Source organism: Rissa tridactyla, chromosome 3, assembly GCF_028500815.1.
Source record: "Rissa tridactyla isolate bRisTri1 chromosome 3, bRisTri1.patW.cur.20221130, whole genome shotgun sequence".
NCBI lineage: Eukaryota > Metazoa > Chordata > Aves > Charadriiformes > Laridae > Rissa > Rissa tridactyla.
The window spans coordinates 29,163,762-29,186,370 of record NC_071468.1 but is presented as its reverse complement, the minus strand read 5'-3'; the positions used below and the strand labels follow the sequence as shown (position 1 = coordinate 29,186,370).

Sequence of the window (22,609 nt, the reverse complement as noted above, 5' to 3'; positions counted from 1 at the left end):
TCCCCTCAGGCAGGGGCCACCCCTCAGCCCGGGGACGGTCCGGCCCGGAAATGGCACGCGGCGGCGGCCAACGGCCACCAACGGCGCCCCACTGCCCACGTGACTTCCTCCGGCGGGCAAGAACAGGCGGGCGCTCCCGCCCGCGGCGTCTACGGCGGAACCGTAGAGCGGCGCAGCGGGAAAGCCCGCCGGGAAAGCCCCTGCTCCCCCCCGCTCCCTTCCGCCTCCAGGAGGGCGGCGGAACACGGATAACGGCGCACCCTCCCTCCCGGCCCGCTTCCTCCGGAGCAGCTGCGGGTTGGCTGCCGATCCACCCAACCCCGGCTGGGACTGCGCCGCCGACCTCGCGTGGAATGTCCCACCAGTGGCACGGGGGGGGGGAATTAGAAGCCCGCCAGTGCTTGAGCGGGCCCATTCCGAGAGTAAGGCTGGCGACCCCCCTACGAGGAATGGTTCTTCCCATCACGTGGGCCGGCGGAGGAGGAGCACTGGCACCTGCCCTCTCTGGTGCGCATGCGCAGTAGCGCTGCGCCCGGCTCACGTGCTCCTCCGCGTCCTGCGCGCGCGGCGGTCATGGCAGCGCTGCTGAGCTCCGCCGGGCGCCTGCGGGCCCTCTGCCCGCGCCTCCTGCCCTTCCTCCGCCCGCCCGCCGCCGCCGCCTCCCCCCGCCCGCCGGCCCCCGCCAGGTGAGACCCCTGCGCCTGCAGGGATGCCCGGCGACCGCCGGTGGCTGGCAGGCCGCTGAGGCGGCGGGGAGCGCGGCGGGGCCGGCTGAGGTGGCGGGTCTCGCGGCCAAGGGCACCGCCGGCTGGGCTGTTGGTCCCTGCTGCGCCGCGCCTGTCCACCCCTCTGGGGCTGCCGGAGGGAGCCATGAGGCCCGGCCCGGCCGCCTCTCGCCGCGTGTGCCTCGGCGGCAGGGTGAGCTCAGGGTCAAAGGCCGCAGGGGAGCCCCGCTTCCCTCCGGCTCCTTCCGCAGCGCCGCTTGGCAGCGGTGTCTCGTTGGGCTCCCAGGAAAACAGCGCTGTCCTTTGCAGAGAGCAAAGGCCTTGTCCTCTAGAGGATACTGCTGTACTGGGGCAGACCGTGCGGAGGGGGAGTCGAGGAGGAGGGCAGAGACCAAGCAGAGATGAGCGGTGATTTGCTGTGGGTAACCGCACAGTTAGGATCTGGGCTTTTTTCTCCTTCCCCTCAGATTTCGCTGGGTCTGTTATCAGGAGAAATATCTTAATTGATTTGCCATGGTTATCTCTCTTCCATCACGCAGGTAGGATGGAAAACTCACCCTACCTGTGTGCATGTCTGTCACTGTTTCAACCACACTACTATGTGGTTGGTGCCCTGCAGGAAGTTCAGAGACACAACCCTTAATACGAGTGCATCTTTTTTGGTTTTTTTTTGGGGGGGGTGTGTGGTTTTTTTTGTTTTGTTTTTTGTTTTTTTTTTTTTTTGGTTTTTTTTTTTTTTTTTTTTTTGTAATAAAAGGATTTTAGTTTTGGGAGAGCTAGTCTTTCTCTCCAGTGGTGGCGCACTGCAGGAGTAGTACACAGTGCGGGTAGCTGTGAAGGGGATATGATGTTTCTGGTGTGTACAAGCCTTGTCTTACAAACTATTCAGGTAACAGCTAATGTTGCTGTTAGCTCTGAAGATGGGAACTCAGCATTATTATTTGAAAAAAAAGTATCAGCTTGTAGCTTTAATTGCGATTAGTGACTAAGCTTGAAATTAATCTCTCACTAAATATCCAAATGATGCTATAAACAAGTTTTTGCATAAAATTTGAGAATATGAAAGCATTAAACATACACATTGAGTTTTATGTGCTGAAAGAACAACTTAGGCTACCAGAGGGAGAAAGTTCTTCTGCCCTCGGTTGCTTGTGCCTTGTTATGGCTCTGGTGGTCCCTCTAATGTAACTTAATTCCTGGTAGAAAACCAGAACAATTTTCTGTCATTATAGAGAGATAAATTTGTTCAGCAGAGGACTTGGTGAGTGCCTTCAGGAGAAGGGATGGGAACAGATAAGAGCAATAGAGAACTGCTAGAGGGAATTCTCACCACCAAAATAAGGATGTTGTTGATACCTGCACCAGCTTTAGTGCTTTTCAAACCTATTGTGAACTGATTTTATTTGGCAGCCTGATCAAAATCTTACCTAAAAAAGAATATAGTTTTCTGCTGGTTTTAGTGGTTGAAGTGTAACAGTTTGTTAAATGCTAAAGTTGGTATGAGGATGGAGTTAGACCTGTCTGGGATGGACCAGAAAGACATCTGCAGTATGGTCAGCAACAGAACCACAGGTTTAGTTAGCTGCAAATCATGAGTAAACTTTTCTACTTAGTGGTAATTCAGCTGGTTTTTGTTTTCCTTGACTGGAAGTTTAATTTCCTATACTGGTTTGTTGCAAGAAGTAACATTCACTGAAATTCACATATGACTTGATGAAGGACTAACAGTGCTTTTTTCCCTAGAACTGTGTTTCTGGAAAGAACTTGGAAAGTGCTTTATGCATGGTAATTTGGCTCTAACAGATGGGTATTGGGTTTTTGGTGTTTTTTTTTTATTTCTGCCCCCCCCCCCCCAAATGATACTTTTTTCTTGCACAAAATTATACTCTTATATTTTCAAGTATAAATGGGGTCATATGTGGGATAGTTTAGTGATCATGCTGAAAACTCTCATTCTCAGGCTACATTTAGTTAATCATGTGAGCAAGGTGCTTGGTAGAACCCACTCACAGGAAACAGCAGTGGTATTTATTTCATAGCTTTTAGGTTTTGGTCTAAACTGTGGCTTATATTGGAGTAAGGCTGAGCAGCACACCTAAATTTGTGCATTCTTTCTGTCCAGAAATTTCATTTCTAAGATAATTTTTCCTAGAAATCTTTGTCTTACCGTCACTTTACTGTATGGGATTAGGCATCCTACTGCACAAGTGATGCTCTAGGAGCAAAGTGTAAAGCAAAGGTAACATTTATCAATGAAAATTGCAAATATCAGCATATGATTTCATTTCGTTTTTTGCCTTAAGTAACTATTAATTGTTATTTTTTTATACTTATGCCTTAATTTCTGGAAATGGACCTCTTTTTAAGAACTAGAATGATATATGGACAACATTTAGACTTGCTGTACTTGCTGTTCAGGTCTCAAGATGGTATTTTGAGTGTGAAATACAGTCCACTGCAGTAAATTCCAGAGAATATTGATAAAGTTCTAATTGGAATACTGGGGAAACCTCCCCCACAGTTTTAGGAGTAAATAAGTAACAAGGAATAATCCAGCATTTCACAAGAGAACTGCTACATGTTTATATGTGCTTGGTACAGTTGCTTTAGCAATAAAGTTGCAAACCTGCACTTTCTTTAGAGATGTGAAACAGTAACCGCTCACATTCAAGCAGGCATTTTTATCAAAGCATCATATTGCTCTGATTTTTCCAGGAAAGTCCTAACTACCATTGCCAAGCTGTAGAGTACGCAAATGATGATTGGACTATTTGTGTAGTTTTAGACTCTCAGGATATGTTGCTTTTCTGCTCAGAGACAGTATGATATGCACTGCACAGAGAAGCAGCTCTTCATGCAAATAAGGCTTCAGATTATGTGTCAGTACTTTGAAGTGCATCTGTGGTGGAGTGACAGCTTTGACCACAGTTGGACAGAGTGGGTATGCTAGATTAAGATAGTCTCCCTGCAATGACCGGTGATTCCTGTTGCTCTGCTGCGTGTTGCCACCCATAGTTGAGCACCAATGGAATATACTGTGGGAGTGGTTCCCATTTAATTTTGTGTCGATTTAACCTAAACTTCTGAAAATGGATTAGGACAGTAGATGGAGATCCGATTGCATTGGGTGGTTGAGGAGCATTTCATAGCAAAAGCCTCAGATTAGATCTAAGTCAATTTGCTATTTCACTTGTCTACCTTTAGTATGAAATGTGGAATATACTGAACTATATGTCATAACTCTTATGCCATGCAATTATAACAAGATAAGCAAGCTATGACAGACCAATACAACAAACTTCAGATCTACAACAGCAAACTTAAGCACTGTGCTGATTTATTTGGTACAAATTATTTACTGGAACCTTGTTCATGGAAGTTTCACTAAGGGAAGAGATGCTTAAATTTGCTGCTGCTAGCTGACTGTCAAGAATGCTGTAACAAACCTCTCAATTGATGAGCGTTCAGAGTAGATTTTGAATTAACATCAGAATATCTTTTGGGGACTTTATTCTACATGCTCTAGGTGATTATGTTATGGTTTGGTGTTATAGCTTGCTGCTGTATTTGGAGGAAGGGTATTGCCTCCATTCTTCCCACACTGACCGCCCTCCCATTCCTGGCCAGCTTGTCCTGCTCTAAATCACAGTGTTACTTGTCTGATTTCATTTGCTGGACTGCAAGGAAAAATTTTTCTGACAAATTGACAGGTTTTGTTGAATCAGTTAAGGATCTGATAAACTTTAGAAAGGTGGGACCACTGGCAAAAGAAGGGGGAACCCTGCATGATGACTGTGATGTTAGATCAATGTAGCTGTATTGCTGAATTGCACTTTTAGGTGTGCGAGTGCTAGGATACTCATCCTGAAGTCGATACCCTATCTGTCCTCAGAGAAAAGGAGAGCAATTAGGCTCCTAAGGTATGGATCATAACAGTATATCTGAGGAGGAAAATCAAGTGGAATCTCTACATGCAAGTCTTGCAAGGTGCCTTTGTATTTGTTGTAACTTCTTCAGTTTGAGATTCTCATCTGTAAGTTTAAATGTCAGGTTTTGGGACTGCGGAGCACAGAGCATCTCCCCAAACAGCAAATTGTGCAGTAGTGGAATCTTCTGCTTTTACTAAGATCTGTGTTCTATTCAGAGGAGTGATTGCTGATGAAGCTGGTAAGAGGTTGCCATGTGCAATGCTTTTCAAGTTGTCCTTGTAAACACTGGTGACTTTTGATATGTCGTGGTGTGTTTGTGTGAGATTGAAGCATGTTGGTGAGATGGGAGGGAGAATAACCTTTTAAAGAATCTCGTTTAAGGTCTGGGGGGATTTGATTTGAGCTTTGGGTAAGCCATAAGTTAAAAAACAAAACGATTTATGCTTTAATACATGGTACATTGTTGGTTTTGGTGTTTGTTTTTTTTTTTTTGGTTTGGTTGTTTTTTTTGTTTAATTATCTGCAAACAAGTAGCTTTTGGCTATTCACTGTTGTACTCAGCAATGCATCACCAGTGGACAAAAATGTAGAACTGAGTGCTTAATTACTTTATGTTAGCAAAACAATAGGCTTTAAATGCAGAAGAGGTATTCAGTAGACTTCCTTTTGTTAATATTGAAGCAAAACTCTGTTGTAGTAAAGTTTCACAAGCTGGGCTGTTGTTGTAGTTGTATGCGTTTTATTCTTGGACATAAAATGTCTAGAGACTTGCTAAGAAATAGCAGAAAGCAAAGTTTTCCTACTTTGCTTCTTGCGAATCATGTAGGCAAAGTTTTTTTGATATCCTCCAAGAAACTTAAGGTTTCTCATTCTACATGAAAAAACATAATATTTTCTGTCTTGTAGGGTCCTACTGTGTCTCATTGAAACAAGGATACAGTGGCCTGAATATTGTGGCCTTTTTTGTATGTGACTGTAGCTAAGTCAGGGGAGATACTGTTTAGCAGTCATGTGAATTATGCTGGGATCTCAGGTGGTATATTTGGTCATATATTTAGTAAATTTAACTAATGTTGAGTCTGTAGTAGTTTTATGTACAGTAATGAATTTTAACTGTTAAGTTTACCATTATTCTACTGTGAGCATGGCTAGTATTTTGAAAACTACTTCATACACCTTTTGCCTATTTAGTTTAGAAAGAACAAAATATTCAGTACTTTTCTTAGAAAAAGCACAGCGACTACCTTATTGTAGCTCTGCTACAATGTCTGTATGGTGGCTTTGTAATTCTTCTTTTTAATATCTAGAATTGATCAAGTTTTGCAGAAAGTAAACTTGGTGCTGCTGCCAGGCAGAGCATTGGAACCGCCTACTTTTTAAGTTTTGGGAAAGATGAGGCAGTTTTTACTCAGGCTGGTGTGTAAGATTTGTTCCTTTAGGAAATTGAAGGCACTACCTTTAGTCTGCTCTAGAAGTATGGAAAACGTGGAAGTACATTACTACAGTATTGGGATTCTCACTAAATACTTGTGAATATAAAAGAATTTTACTAGTTGGCTTGGTATAAATTTCCCCATGCACACTTCATCTCTGCCTAAGTTTTTTTACAAGTTTATTTTCAAGCACTTTCCAAATGTTTTTAAGATAAATTGGAGGTGAAAAGTTACTGCTAAGTGGTGACTGGTTGTGTGTTGGGATTACAAGTGTATAGTTTGTTACCTTTCCTGTGTAGGCAAGGTCTACAGTTTTAATCCTCACAACTGTAGAGACAAAGCTGAAAATGGTGTAAAGGTACAATTATGTAAAGACTCAAGTATCTCAAGGCTACTTCTAATCTTGTGATTGTGGGAGTAGGAGAGTTCACTTTATGGGGCTTAATATATCCTTTTGAGCTTCTCTGTGTAGGTACAAAGAAACACAGTTCTGAAGCATAGTAAGGAGAAATTTCACATATTAGGCAAGAATCAGATTGCCAATTCAAACAGATCTGAAGTTTATTGTGCGGCTTCACATGCTTGCAACTGTAATATTTCACTTGGAGAAAAATCTTAAAGTGCTGTTTAAAAGTAATTGATGAAAGTAAATACTTGGCACTCATTACAGCCCTTGAAGAAGTATCATGCATTTTGCTGTGTAGCATAGCATTTAATTCTGAACAAAGTTAATTAAAATAATTGAAAACGTATGGTTACATCATAAGACTATATAACATGTAGCACCGAGGCAGGGTCAGAAATGCCAAGGTCATGCATGATAGATTTTTTTTTTCCCCCTTCCTAATCTTACTTTATAAGTTTCCGAATGAGAAAGTTTGACTGTCAACGTATCCTGTTCTAATATTTTGTAACAATTAATATTAGAACAATTAATATTACCAGTGTGATGCCTGATGGATTAAGTACAGTTGCTTCTCTACTTGGAGAGTAGGATCGGATAGATGAGTCTTTTGAGTCTTTTAAACTTGTTTGTTTGTGAGTAAACACACCATGACAAACAGCATAAGTCTCTCTGTATTTTATCTGTGTCGCTTTTCTTAGGAGTTGACAAATCAAAGCTTTCTTTTTTGCTGCGTCATGTTTCATGTTTAGCGGTGGCTCATTTTCAGTACTTTTTCAGTTGTACTGTTGTCTAGCACTTGGTTTTGGTCCAAAATGTACAACTTTCTTTGGTCTGTATTGAATTTCATTTTGGTTGATTTTGGATCATTACATCAAGTAACCAAGATGACTCTGAAGTCTGAGGCCCTCCTTCCAATAGTTTGCCACTATTATGGTGTCATCTACAAATTTCATAAGTTTATTAGACTCTTCTGTTATTCAGATTGTTAATGAAATTATTGAATGGACATGCATCATACCAGTCTTTTCACAGCTGGGTCATGAGGTAGTATAATTTAGAATCCCCCAAAATATATTCCAAATTTTGCAACAAACCCTTATCATCTCATTTTAATACTTTTTTTTAACAACTACTGCACCCATATTTTTGTAACTAAAAGTACATTGTATCCTCTTGTTTTGCTTATGAGATTGTCAGGTAACATGGTGCCAAAAGCCTGAACATCAGTCCGTATTTTTTATTGATTACGCTTCTGCTTTTCCCAAAACTTTCATGAATTTTTGAAGGTAATTCCAAAGGAGTGGAGATTGAGTAAGGTCCATTAATATGTCTTAAATATAGCATATCTTAATGTTTCCATAAATTACTTAGATCATTCTTCCCTATTCTCACCTACACCATCATGTCCTTCTTAAAATTTAGTCACGGTAAAATGGTTAAAATTTACACAGTAGGGTTGCAATTAAATTTTTTGAAAGGTAAACAGTGTATGAGCTGTAATTTTTTAATTTTATTTAATTTTATTTTCCAAAATCATCTTTCTTAGAAGCCTTTCTTGCTGCCTTTTTATGTGACTCCCTAATTGAAATCGTTAACGTAGCCTTGATTTTTATCCTTGGGTTTTTTTTTATTCCCCTTAATTGTGTGTTCTTTTTCAACTTCTAAAAATCAAAGAGGAATCACACAAGGTTGTTGAAGATTCCTGATGCATGGATAACTGCTTCATTTTGTTAGCTTCTTTTTTTGTTTCATGGGAAGGTTGTGCCATTAGTATCAATTTTCAGTAAGTATGTCGTCTGTTGCATTCTTCTGTCCTTCACTTGATTGCCTGAAATCAAACCTGATAATGTGGACCCTTTAATTTGTGAAGTTTGCATATTTTGGAAGCTATCTTCCTGGTCTGCTCAATCTTTAATCTTTTAGAATAGTGAGCTATTCCCATATTTTTTTTTTTTCATTTTCTCCGAAGTTTTGTGTTCTTAGTTGATTTGTAGTGCCAAGAGCCAAATTCAAGACAGTAGATGCCTGCAGCTTCATTCAGCTTTTTTAACAGTTATTTTTAACAAATTCCTACTATGGGATTGGCTTAGCATTACACAGTGCCTTAAATCATGATAAAAGTGTAATTTATTCAAATGCTGAAAGCCTACAGATGATAAGGTACACCTGAGTCTAATACTAGACATTATATTTCAGATTGATAATGGTCATTTAGATGGATGCCAGTAGAAGTTTAAGAGTTCCTCAGGTGGTTTTATACTCTCATGCTGTTTTCTCCTGTCTCTAAAACTGCAGCCAGACTCCCCTGTTGCCATTCCTTAAAATGTCTTTAATCAGTATAAATTAACAGAAATAACCAGTACCATATTTGATAACAGTGGGGGTGGTGTGTAAATAAAAATGTCAAATTCTGCTGATCTTTCAGAACGTTAAGTTAGTGTATAAAAATAACACTAAATATAAGAGTATAATATTTTACACTGTGCAACCATAGCAATTGATATAGTATAATATTCTAAACTTACGTTATGAACAGCATCATGCTAAACACTAAGCAGGGAGAGTTTAGTAACAAATGAAACTTTAGAGTCCTCTCATGCGGTTAACCAGCATATTTTGAGCATGCATATACCATTTTTTTTTCCACCAGTTTTTTTTTTTCCTTCATGCTTAATCTGATGGAGCTATACAAGTGCTTTAAAATGTTTGTAACTTTTAACACATGGTGAATCTTACTAAGATGGCTTTGTTGAAACAGTGTAGACTTAAGAATTGTCGATATCAATTAGTTTATGAAGTATGCTATGTGGCATAAGATATAATTTAATAATTTGCAAAATACTATAAAGCAATAGCAAATTTTTATAGAAAAAAAAATATTCAATTTTCATCTGAAGCACAGGATTTTTTTCCACTTGTGCTTTGATTGTTAATGGAAATGAAAGTATAAATTTCTGTGTTACAAAGACACTGTGTCCTGTGTTGCTGCTTGACTCCAAAGCATTTTTTTCCAACCGGACTTGAAGTATTCTGAAAAGCTTTCAAGAAGCTTTTTTAATGAGTATGTAAGAGTAGATGGCAGTTTTCTTTTTATATATATATCTTTAAGAAAAAATAGATAAACTTGCAATCATTACAGTTTTATTATTACAGCTATGCAGTGGCTAGCTCATAGTTGAATATTGATATTTACGTGTTATTAAAGAGTTTATCTAAGTTGTAGACATTTCATTTGGTTGTTACACCCAAGAGGACATAAGATTTCATATCTTACTGTTATTCTTGCCTTGCACTACTGAATTTGGTGTAATGATTTCTGTTTTAGGAAAGTATGTACCCTGTCTCTAATTAAATTATGAGGTAGGAGAAGAGGAAAAGGAAGGAAGGAAAGAATCAGGGAAAATGACACCCTTGGAAATACTTCTAGTGAGAGATGGCATTACTGGTAACAAAAAAAGAGTTTAATAGTGTTAATCTGATGAGCTATTTACCACCAAAAGTGGTGTTTCAGTTTCTTCTTTTTCTTCCCAGTTCCTCTGATTTTAGTCCTCTGTTCTGACTCCGTTGCTTTTTCCTGGTTCATTCTGGTGTTTTTTTGGACACGGTGAGCTGTTTCCACTCTAATCTGATGGACTAGTAATTGTTGTTTTTTTTTTTTCAGAAGTGACTGAATTGGTATTGTGCTGGCTTAGTGAGTTAAATAAGCTCACAGAAGGATCTGAATAAAGTGAGAGCTAGCCCAAAGGAATCAGTGGGAACTTGCATCTAGAAGGAGATGGAACTGAGGCTGAAGGAGGGGATATCTCCTTTTTTGCAGTCTCTTTTACCTTCTCCAATTCTTTCTTCTTTGTCCTTTCTGTAGCCAAATAAAATGCAGATAATTTGGTAGCCTCTGGAAAATTCTTCAGGAGGAAACTTGAGGAGATTTGGCGTGTAAAATTTGCCTGCTTGACAAAGATAATGCTAAACGGTAGTGATGTTCCTCATTACTAAAGGATTTTGTTTTTTTTTAATGTCTTCAAAAACTAAACAGATGTACTAAACTGTTTTTGCAGCTCCATTAGGAAAGAGAATCTGCTTCAGGCCGATTTTATTTTAAGAATTTTACTCCTAGAATTTACAGCCTGCTCAGTTATCAAATCAGGATTTCAAACAGCAAGGAAAAAGGTGGTCTTTGGGCTACTTCCTACTCATAAGAGGCAACCAGATGGTGAACCAACAGTCTGGGTTTTTTTCCACTATATCTGATTTGTACCCACTGATGCTCTTTATGTCATTTAGCAGCTCGCAGCCAGTGTTGCTGGAACACTGAATTGCCAGCAAGCTTTTTATCCTCCACTGGACTCCTTCTGCTGGGGCCTTAAACTGGCACTGGTTGGTGAGAAACCACCTAGCAATGGAGATAAGCACCTGTGAAATAGCTCCAGGAGTGGGAAATCATTTTGTAGAGAATGCCAGCGCTCCTCACTTTTAGGTTACCATTTCCAAAAACATGAAGCCATTACTACATAGGACTCCTGGAGCATCTGTAACAGCAGGGAGTACAAGAACTATTTTTTATTTTTTTTAAACTAGTCTAGAGACCTTACAGAAATTTAGCTGAAGAGCTGGCTAGAGAGTCCAAGACAAGGGAGGGCAATTTCAGAAGTTGCTGAATCTTTTTTGCCGTCCAGTCTGTGTTACTTCCTTTGTATAGGATTCTGGAGGAGGATAGTCTGATTTATTTTATACAGTTGTAAGGACGATTGAGAACAGGCTTCCAAAAGTGCTTGTATATAATGATAATTTGTCCTGCACAGGCTGTTCACAATTCCACTGTGGCACAGATACCATGTTCATACTCTTATGCACACCAACTTGTGTTTTGTTTTGGTTTGGTTTTTTTTCTTTCTTATGTTTCTTGTCGTTGTCGTACTTTGTTTTGAGAAAATTAATCTGGTCTTGATGTTTGATTTACATCACAGGATGACTGGTTTGTGTTCGTCAATGTAAATTCTAAAGAACAGGGAATGATCCCATTGTTCTTTAGGCTATTTGATACATTTGTCTCAAACACTGGCCTCTGCATTAGTTTGTGTATTTTTGTTGAAAAAAAAAAAAAAAGGTATGATTTGTTGCCTTCACTTGCTGTCTTCTGGAAGAGATGTCTCTAACTATTCTTGGAAGTATGTGAGAGCTTTTTTCAGAATCTGTAATGGGACAATAGACTTCTATACTTGGATGACTTCAACATTTTTAATTTTTTGGGAGTAGTATTTGAACCATTTAACTCATTAAGTGATTCTAATTGAAGATCTCAGAAAAAGTTGTCGCTGTGAGAAAATGTACATGACTATATCTTTTTAAGTAGAAAGACACTGAAATGAATCACCTGCATTTGTTTATATCAATATGGCATGTTTTAAGAAACTGTTCATCAGCAAGAAATAGAGTGCATAATCCTTTTGACATTGTGTGACGAGTGTAGTTGCAAAATGATTCACAGAAGTATAATCTCTTTTTTTTGTTTGTTTGTTTTTATTTAAGCAGAAATGTGTACCAAATAAGGTTCCTTACAGTTGCACCTCAACAGGAGGGAAGTGTTAAAGAAGAGCCAATTTCAGAAATTCAAAACAGGCGGACCTTGCAGTTTGACTGGGCATTAAATAAACTGGATAACTCTGTCAGAAAAACTGGCCGCATCACTAAAACCCTTCTACTGAAAATCTTCCATGAAATATGCAAAACAGGTAAGTTGCTTCCAATTAAAACAAAACAAAAGCAAAATTTAAAGCTGCAATATAAAGATTCGTCAAATCAAGGAAATTAATTGAAAGAGTTCTGATTTATATTTTGTCTTTGGATATTATTTAATCTGCTGCATATATTGAACAGACTTCAAATGTTTTAGAGATGTTATTTTGCTTTAAAAGCACACATTTACTTTTCCAGGTATTTATGTCTTTGGGAATTTGTAAGTCTTGTGAAAATGCAGGGTGCTTTTAAGAAATCTTACAATGTCATCTTGCTTATTGTGGATTTTTATCTGGTAATGTTACACCTTCCTCATATAACTGTACTGTGAACTCAGAATGGGGATCATGTCTGTCTGGTTTACACGGTATATTTTTAAAATGTCTGTAATAAACCATGCTGTCTTTAAGAGGCCATTTGTTTTAAGAGCTATACAGGGAAACGTGAAGGTGAACCCCAAGTTTCCCCATTGCTTGGTAGCTGTAGCTATTCAGGACAAGAAAGCTTTATTTTTTTTGAATAAAACAAAAATAAACAGCTGAGGCATTGTTCATTTTTACAGATTCAATAACCCTTTGGCTAAAAATAGCCAGACTATATTAATATTTTGCAAACCATGTACCACAATTGATGATGTTTGGTATGAGTTACGATGAGTCAATGGAGATATTTGATAAATATTAGCAGTAGTACTTAGTATATTTAGCAATGACAGAATGTATTGTTTTGTTTTAGTTTTAAAGTGCTGTGTGTTGCTCTGGACTGTTACTGGCTTGTATACTTGGGATTGTGCTTTTAAAAGTTTTGTGGTTCACTGTTTAAAAGCTGAGTCTTCAATTCCTGCTCTCTTTCTGTTGAACTTCTTAGTTTTTTCTTTTTGCTTGTGATATCCTTTCTGGCTCTGACCGCTTTTTCTCTTTTAGGCATAAACTTATAATTAATGAGCGTGGGTTGGCAAGAATTTTATGTTTCGAAGCTTATTTGCAAATCACAGTTCTTCATGATCTTTGACTAGTTACACAGTTTTTTAGGAAGGCATATTAACAAAAAGATTAGTTGGTTATAGTGGTTTCCTTTGGCTGTGTAAGTATATTTCTTTTTAAAAAAAGCATGGAACTTCACAGGAGATTTAACTAGGATGCTATCAAAATAAATGACAGATATTTCCATATGAAAAATTCAGTCCTTTTTTTATCAATAAAGTTGAAAACTAATTTAGTGGGTATGGGAGGTTAGTTACTGTTGGCTTCTTAAACAGGTTTGCCTGTGTTTGTATTGTTCTTCCATTTCTAATTACAACACGAAAAATGCCCAAAGAAGATGCTTGCTGTAGATCTCTTGTCCTGAATTTTTCCATACTCCTACTGTCAAACCTTTTCCTGTTTCTTTTGCCTTTCAAGATACGCAGTCATTAGTATAACACTGGCATTGTGAAACTGGAGATGTGTTGGCATTTTTCTTGCATGAAAAAATTGCATGCAGGGATTTAAAAGTTAGTCAAATACGACTTCTCTCACTACTCCATTAGGTTTTCACAAGTTCAAAGCCCCATTTGCAGTTTGTACCTGGCCCCTCTCAATGTGTTAACTTATTTATCTTTTCTCATTATTGCTTATTTTTTTCCCCACTACTGCCTGTGTTTCTTCCCAGATGGGTTTACTCTGTTTAAGTAACTTTTCTGCTGTAGATTGTACCCATGAAACATAGTTTACAATAGTTAACATGGTATCCTAGATTTGCTGGTCCTTTTTGTTACCTCAAGATCTAAATCTAGATGGTATATAGCTTTCTGCTCTTGAGGTTTTTTTTTACTTTATTTTGCCATTTTTTATAGCTGTGTAGCTGTTTCTACGGCTCTGTATAAATAAAAAAATACACTTAGAGTGATCATCAGCAGCTGGAGATATCTTTACTGGCAACAGCTTCTGCCTCTTATGCTGGGCTGTACACGACTTTGGAGTGTTATCATGATGATTTGCAGTAACTTACAAAGCATTCGTGATGTTTTAGACTTCAGGTCATTTTGGTAGTCTGAATCTTTCAAGTCTGCATGTATGTCTGAGATGGAAAACCTTACGGATTTTTTTTCATCGTTTATGTTGTATGTGAACATTTATCTTGCTCCTCGTTAGGTGAAATTACTTCTGAAGTATAACTTTCTCTGCAATAGTAAAGAGATAGACAGCATTTTTTGCCCCTTTTTTTTTCCTTTACAGTATGTGGCTTTCTAAAGGAACTCTTCTTTTTATTAGAAATGGCTGGTGTGCATATGAAGATTTGATTGAAAAAAATTTTATGTCTCCAGCTTATTGGGTGATCTGTGATAGATTCTGCAGCTCTGCTTTACTTTGCCTCAGGAGTAGTAGTGAAGTGCAAGACAAGCAGATGAGTTCATAGGTAGTTTTTCGACATCCTGGGGCTAGTGCAGAAGTCAGAAGGCAGACATCCTTACAGTTTCCTACACTATTCTCCAGATGTAAATTATCTCATTTATTTTATACTGAGCGTGGGCAGAAGTGAAAATAGAAATTTAAATGTGGAATGTCTCTAAATACCAGTTTTGGAATAGTATGGAATTTGTATGAAGTATTTCGCTGTTACAGAAATTTACCAGAAAGGTATGTCACTGTTAGGATGAAACGATCTATGAATCTTGGATTGTGAAATTAAAGTACCAAATCATCTGAGTTTAGTATTTTTTTTTGTACTTTTAAAAATTTCTGCTCAGCTGAGCTCATTATTGTACTAAATTACATGCTTTATCATGAATCTTTTTCATGATAGCATATAATGATGTCATTGTTTAATCATTTGGGTATCCTGTTCAGTAAAAATCTTCAGTCTTGGAGGAGATTCTATTCTATACAAAATGCTTAAATATTTCAGTGAGTCAGTCTCGAATCTTTTTTTCTAATATTAAATGCATGATTATTTATAAAGAAATTTGTGATTCTGTTCCACTTCCAGGGTGTCCAGGGAGTAATCAGACCTTGCTTTTGTTGCGAAGTTGTGGTGCTCTTTTACCAGAGGTATTGTCACCTGAAAGAACAGAATTAGCCCATATGATATGGGACAAGATGAAAGAACTGGGTAGGTTGGTTTTGTTGGTCCCTCTTGCAAGAACAGTTGTGTGCTTCAGTTACTTTCTTCATAATAGAAGACTGAATGTATTTTACTAGTGTTTAAATGTTAACTTATAATAGCAAATACTCATTACCAAATAAACTCTAGGTTTTATTATTCAGGTGAGACACCCATTTCCTATTCTGGGAGTTATACTGACATCTAGGGGTGTTCATAATAAATCTAAAGATTTTTTTTTTTGTAAGATGCTTAAATTGCACTTGTGCTTGATTTTGATTATTGTAAAAATGTATTTTACTTTTCTGTTAGATGTTACCTGATACCTGGTGGGCTGAGTATTCCTAGTGCTACCAGCTATTTCATCAGATGATTTATTTTTTATATGTTAAGTTAGTTGTTTATCTATAGATGTTGCATAGGTGAACTGCTTCTTGATAGTAATATTGCTGAATCTGTAAAATAAATACAGCTGTAGAGACTGTGGAGTACCATGCACATAAGCATTGATGTTACTATGCTCTTGTTATGTTTTAGCCTTTCATAAACAGGCGTGTGCTGTTAAATAGATGTCTGATATTTCAAAGGTGGATAAAAGGAAGCAGTTTGATTTTACATAAATTTCATACAGAATAAAATTGATATGTAATTAATTACCTGAGAAAGCTATAAAACCATGTTGAATTTAGAGAATATACATTCATTGACTGTGGTTCAAATATTTCCTTAGGTGCTGTGTATGATACAAGCCATTATAATGCTTTACTTAAAGTCTACCTTCAGAACGAGCATAAATTTTCTCCGACGGAATTCTTGGCCAGAATGGAGGAAGCTAATGTGCAGCCCAATCGAGTAGGTACCCTTTTATGATATCTTAATAATAGTGCCTATTTATTTGATGGAAATCATTAACTTCCCCTTTTTTGTTTTCGGTAGGTTACATACCAACGGTTGATTGCTGCATATTGCAATGAGGGGGACATTGAAGGAGCGAGGTATTCTTTTGCATTTATGTTCAAGAGGATTTCCACAAAATCTGTTTCTCATATTCCCTACCATTAATGTTAAAAGTGATTTCAATGTAATTCTTATAAACTGAGCAAAGCAAAGAGGGGGTTTAAGTATATTTTAACCAAGCAATGAAGAGCAGTTTCTTAGAGACAGCTGGAACCTACAAAGCAAAATAAAAATAAGTGATAGACCAGTGTGTTCAAATCAAATCGTATTCAAGTTGCTCAGAAAATACTTGTTTTGTCATTTCTAGAGACAGTGTGAAAAAGTGTGAGGTTATGAAGGCGTACTGCCTACGTAAGAAAATGGCTACTGGGAAAGGCATTTGAGAACAAAGTGGACTAAGGAGCAAATAGTAGTAATTCTGGTTTTTGTTGTTGTCTTGTTAGTCAGGACTTGCTGGATATCTGTCTAACACTTAAATTTTAGCAAGGTTAAGTTGCAACAGTGTGATTGCTGGGTGTGAGAAATAAGTAAAAGGAAGATAAAGATAAAAATAAAAAAACCCAGCCCCACCCTTGTGTCTGCGTATTTCAAAGTGACAAATACAATTCATATGAAAATATGAAAACGACCAAATTATGAGCATATTATGTAAATGTAATTGCTCAGTGACATCAGGGTTTCATTTTGTTTGATACAGTACTTGTCCAGCAGAGCAGCAATAGCTCAGTAATTTATCTTTTCAAAGGAAAAAAATATCTAATCATTCATTGTCTTGTATTTTACAGTAAGATTCTTGGATTTATGAAGAGCAAAGATCTCCCAATCACTGAGGCAGTATTCAGTAGCCTTGTGAAAGGTCATGCAAGATCGGGGTAATGTTTAATACCTTTTTTCTTTTGTTTTATTTTACTTTTACTACAATATAAAGTGGTACTGTACAGAGAAATTACATGCTGCAGAATAGTGTGATGGTTTTGAATAACAATGTATAGAAGACTGCCTTTTTATACATTTTTGAAGCAAAACAGGGCTATTTAACAAAGGAAGTAGATTTTTCTTGTGTCTAAAAATCTTGAATTTCAAGATAAATTACTGTACTTTTGTACTGTTTGAAAAACAAATTTGCTGCACTTAGTTTTGAACCTTTTCAACTGTTAAAGTTTAAAGAGTATTCTAGTAACGCAATGATTAGAAGATTTGCACTTTCACCTTTCAGGATTTGCTTAGTTGAAATAAGTTTCTGTATGCTTCTTGCAGTCTGTCTTTCCAATTCTGATTAATGAAGAAATGTGGAAGTCACAATAAATGTTATTATGATTAAATCTACTGAGAGTCTTTCTTTTGAATTCTTTTAGAGATATGAAGAGTGCAGAAAATATCCTTTCAGTGATGAGGATGGCTGGTGTTGAGCCAGGTCCAGACACCTATTTATCACTGCTGAATGTGTATGCTGAAAAGGGTGATGCTGATAGCATCAAAAAGGTATTGCAAGTTTGAGTTTAAGTACAACTCGTTTGATCTTTTGTTCAGTGTAACTTTGGAATGCATTCTATCCATGCAGGAGGAATAATATGGAATTTTGTGACTTGTTTCCTCCTAGTCCACAGCAATTAAACAAATTTTTCTTTTTGCATCTGAATAGCTGCTTAACTGAAAGCAGTCTCATACTTTATGAAAAATACTTGTCTTTTGATATTTGCCTTTAACTCTGAGAAGATATATTTGCCACTGAATTATTTAATAATTCAGGGTTTTTTTTTAGAGACAAATAGTGCATATGAGATATTTATTTATAAAAATAAATAAACAGTAAACGTTGATTATCCTCCTCCCATTGAGCCATTCTTTGGCCTCCATTGAAGCCACAGAGTATTTCCAGTAAAACTGATTTTTTTTTTTTTTGAGAGTTCGTACCAACAACTTAAGTATTCCTGAAGTGTGGATAAGATAATGTTGCCTTACAGCCCTTTGTGGAGCTGATGTCTTTTTCAAGTATTCTCTCTTCTTTTTAAATCAAAGAAGTATTTGGAAAGGAATGAGAAAAGAAAGTTGGTTTGAGTTTAAGTAGTATCAGATGCAGAGGACCAAATCAAGGAAGAGGATGTGGGAGACATAATATTGTTCTGTGACTTACAAATTAAACAGATCTACATCAACCAACCTTCTTCCAAGCACAGACAAAAATTTTGATTAATCATTCTTCCCTTTTCAAAGTAATCTCTTTTGAAAGTCATCTCACATATTAGAGAGAAACTATCTTATTATACCCTTTTATCTGTTCCTTTTTCTTTTTACAGTCTATACGTGTTGAGGTCCTCTCTTTAGATCTTTGGTATTCTCTCTACCATATTTGATGTATCTAAGCCCATTGCTTTTAAAAAAGGAAAAACACACAGCTTTTTGTGGTATATTTATTTATTTTTATTTTAATGTATCCTGGTTTGAGTTACTTTGGAGTTTATTAAAGTTAAATTTATTCTGGTTAACAGACTCTAGAAGAGGTTGAAAAGACTGAAGGGTACCTTATGGATAGGATTCTGATGCAGGTGATTTTTAGCCTTGCCAAGGCTGGATATCCTCAGTACATTGAAGATATTAAAGAACGCATAAGATTTGACAGGGAATTAATTCCAGGTATGTCCTTCGTTACTACAGCAGTGTTTTGCTACTCAGGGTGGAGAGGGAAAGGAAAGCATTTTCATTCATGTTTTTGCAACAATAACTAATGTTAGCAAAAATAGGTAATTTTGTACTTTTCTATTGAATACTTAGGGGAAAATAATATTTTTGCCACTTGCTTGTGGATTCATTTGTTCTGCGTTAGATCACATTTTATAAAATTTGAATATAAACCAGTTTTAATCATTTACATACAAAAATTAATCTATTGATTTTTTTAACTTCTAAAATTCATTAAGATTTTATAGGAAATCTAAGTGTGGAGTCCTTTCTTCAGATAACGCTGTTGTAATTTCTGTTGTGACGCTCTTTGTGAGTATCATAAAAAGGGAGACTAAACACTGAATGTAGTTTTTTTGTTTTTTTTTTTATCTGCAGTTAGAGTCACTTTTGGATCCCAGTATGCGTAATCTGATTGATAGCTGTTAATTATACTTAATCCATTTTTTCTCTTTTGACATGTGTAGAAATGTGTATCCTCCTGTCATGCTACAGTGGTGATGCTTCCGTAATTTTTGGCATGGTCTTTTTATGGGAAAAGTGAATTTCATTGATAAATATAAATAATTCTGAAAAAGGTAGTCTCAAATTCTATTGATTAATCGTGTTTAAAAGTATGCTAATGATACTTGTAAAACATTTGCTTTCCTAGCTTTTACTAATTTTAGTCATTTGCTGCGAAAATAGTTATATGCACTTTTCAGTTTTGTTGTTCTTTGTTTTTCAATTGCTAGATGCAATGAACCTGTGTTTGACTCTGATAACTCATGGCTTCGAAGATATAAGTTTCCATATTTTGAAGTCTTTTAATCATTTATCACGTGATAATACGGACCAGGGTAGCTTCTTCTTGCAACATTGTGTAAATAGAGATATGGTAAGCACAATAGAAATACTTTTTTCTTAATATACTAGTAACAGTATATTTATTTAGTTTAATGCAACTGTGAAGATTGAAAATGGTATTTTTTTGGAATGGTTCTTAAAGAATAGAAGAAGGATTTTAATATTTCATATCAAATTGCATAGTAAATTGAAATTCACAAAGGAATTGTTTGGCATGTGTAATATCCATTTCCTAAACATTAGAAGAATTTGACATTCTTAACAATTTGAGAAATTGAAAAATATATTAAATTTTAAAATTCTTTGCAGCCTATGGACAAGCTGAAGCAATTTTGTAGTGAGTTAAAAGAAGCAAAAATGCACTCGGCACCGTTACCGTTTATTTTGCGTTGCGCTTTGGAGGCCAACAAATCAGGTACTCTGCTGATTTAATTATTTTACATATGCTTATTTAAAGTACTTGGTCACTGTTTAATTATCTTGTGAATGTTTTCAGCCTTGGCCATTGATGTGATGAAGATGATGAAAGAGGAAGGCTTGCCACTCAGACCTCACTATTCCTGGCCGCTGCTAGTTGGGTTCCAGAAAGAGAAGAATCTTAAAGGTTAGTTGTCTGATAAATGCTCCTCTAGCTTTATTGCAAACCTAGAGCACAAATCTTTATTAAAACATTGCTATGAGATTCAGCAGACTCTTGAAAGTGAACAAAGACCTTGCTGTGTGTCTTAGTTTGTTGCAAACAATTTTTCCTTCAGGAAGACTTTTTTTAAAGCCTCCTTTCTTACTTTATCATGGTACAGTTCTACAAATGTGACGTCTACCTTTGCATAGAAAGATGTGTGAGAGTGTTTAATTATCTTATTAACTCTTCACATTCTTTCTGCCCTCCACTGGCTCTTTTTGCTGCTCGTTACCTTTTACAGAGTTTACTCTTGAAGAAACTGAAATCTGAGAGGCGTTTAAGAGTAAGGTGAAGTTACAGTGGCTCTCTTGGACTGCAGACCCAATCCTTTTTTCAAGCCAACTTCTTATCTACCTGATAAGCCAAATGTTAGTTTCGTTACAATAATAAAAACTGCAGGAGAACTTACATTGCCGAATGTGTGAGCCTGACCTGACAGCATACTGATTGAAGGACAGAAATGCTCAATCTTTGGGATCCTTAAGTAGGTTTAAGCATTTAGCATACTTTCCCCTGTTACACATGGGGATGTCTACAGGATATGAATAAGAATTGAACAAATATTAAATTTTAGAGTACAGTATCTAATTCTTTGGTTTGCGTTATTGGTAATTCAGAAAGAATGGTATTGTAAAAAGATGCTTTTAACAGAAGTACTTCCCCCTTGGGGAAACAAAAAACTGTCTTTTTCATCTTATCTCACAGTATAATGTGCTTTAGAATGAGATGCAGAGTTGTTAGTGTGACACTGGGTGACAAACAAAATGCACAAACAAAAAAAAAAGTGCTTTTAGCAGACTCTTCATATCGCAATTTTATCTTAAATATACAGTCGCATTCCAGTTCGGAAGAAATGCTGAAACAAGTATTCCCTAATTGTTTCTGGCTATAAAAATGTCTCAAGTCTTTTTCAAAAAGCCTTTGTGAAAACAATATTCAGTTTTTATTAACTCTTTAGGCTCTGTTCCTGCTAGACAACTTCCCAAGTTTATCTTCTCCCAGGTTTTGAAATGCTTGAAAGTTCTATGATATTTTAAAAGTCTGGCAACCTTGTTTTAGTTGGGTCCTTTGTGACTTGCTTGAAGTACAAAGTTGCCAAAAATAAGTACATTGAAATCAGTGTCATATTTCTGTATGTGGGTGCTGCTTACTGAAAAACTATGCTTTCTGTTACTCTGGGCAAAATTTCACCTCACTAAGATGAGTATAAGAGATGTAGAAAGTATCTTTAGATTTAGATTTAACTCCCCAAACTGAACCAATATGTGACTGACCATTGAGAGAAACTTAAGTTTTCGTATCTGCTTTGGTCTTCGGCAAGATCAGAGGTTTGGACTCCTACCGTAGAAATCAACCAAGCTTTGGCTAGTAGTTCCTTCTGGAAGTGATGTAAGCAAATTGAGGAGAAAACCGATGGAGCCCTCAATTCTGGCTTTCTTTGCCATTTTCTAGGGAGCCTTTCTTTTTCTATCTGCAAAGGTATTGGGTAAATAAACTTCTGTATGGCTGTATGATAATACTATGAATTTGCAAACGTGTTTTTGTAACCCAGTACTTAGTCTCCGAGTTTGAATTGTCAAGTGAGAACACCACTACTGTGTGCATACCTACAAAAGTCAGGGACTTTGCGATTCTAAAAATATATAAGATAACTAAGCAATTTCTTCTGCAGTGAAGAATCAGTGAATTTTTTCTTGCTGCAGTGAAACAAGTTGTCTTGTTCTTTCCCATGTATAAGCTCACATTCAGTTTTTGAAATTTAATAACAAAAAAATGAATAAATGAGACCCATATCTAAAAATAGAATGAATACGCTTGAAGGAAAGTACATAGGGGGGGAAAACTCCACCCACCTGAAAATTGTTTCATAGAAACAATAGAGCAAAAAATAATGCTGTGGTGAGAACCTAAAGGTGACAGCAGATAGGAAATAAACAGAATGGTGCTTTCTAGCAGCAAAAAATAATAGAGCTGTGTGAACAAAAGTATAGATAGAGACTATCACATCTCGTACCAAAAATGAGGTAATAATTCCTTTCTCTATAAAGTAGTAATGTCTGGTCTAATATGTGTAATTTTGCATCTCGATACAGGTAAGGCTAAAAATGGAAAAGAACTTCGAGGAAAAACTATTAAAA

At 37.0% G+C, this 22,609-nt stretch overlaps 1 protein-coding gene across 1 annotated transcript in view; it reads left to right on the top strand.

The window, feature by feature from the left end:
• Positions 1-353: 353 nt before the first annotated feature.
• The window catches only part of LRPPRC (leucine rich pentatricopeptide repeat containing), a 93,928-nt gene continuing 71,672 nt past the window's right edge, over positions 354-22,609 (top strand). Inside the window, 13 exon segments of the mRNA XM_054195083.1 lie at positions 354-368; positions 371-431; positions 434-686; positions 12,023-12,222; positions 15,194-15,316; positions 16,038-16,159; positions 16,244-16,302; positions 17,050-17,136; positions 17,620-17,746; positions 18,754-18,898; positions 19,678-19,820; positions 20,099-20,204; positions 20,286-20,393. Of these exon segments, the coding sequence (XP_054051058.1) occupies positions 354-368; positions 371-431; positions 434-686; positions 12,023-12,222; positions 15,194-15,316; positions 16,038-16,159; positions 16,244-16,302; positions 17,050-17,136; positions 17,620-17,746; positions 18,754-18,898; positions 19,678-19,820; positions 20,099-20,204; positions 20,286-20,393 (1,549 nt within the window).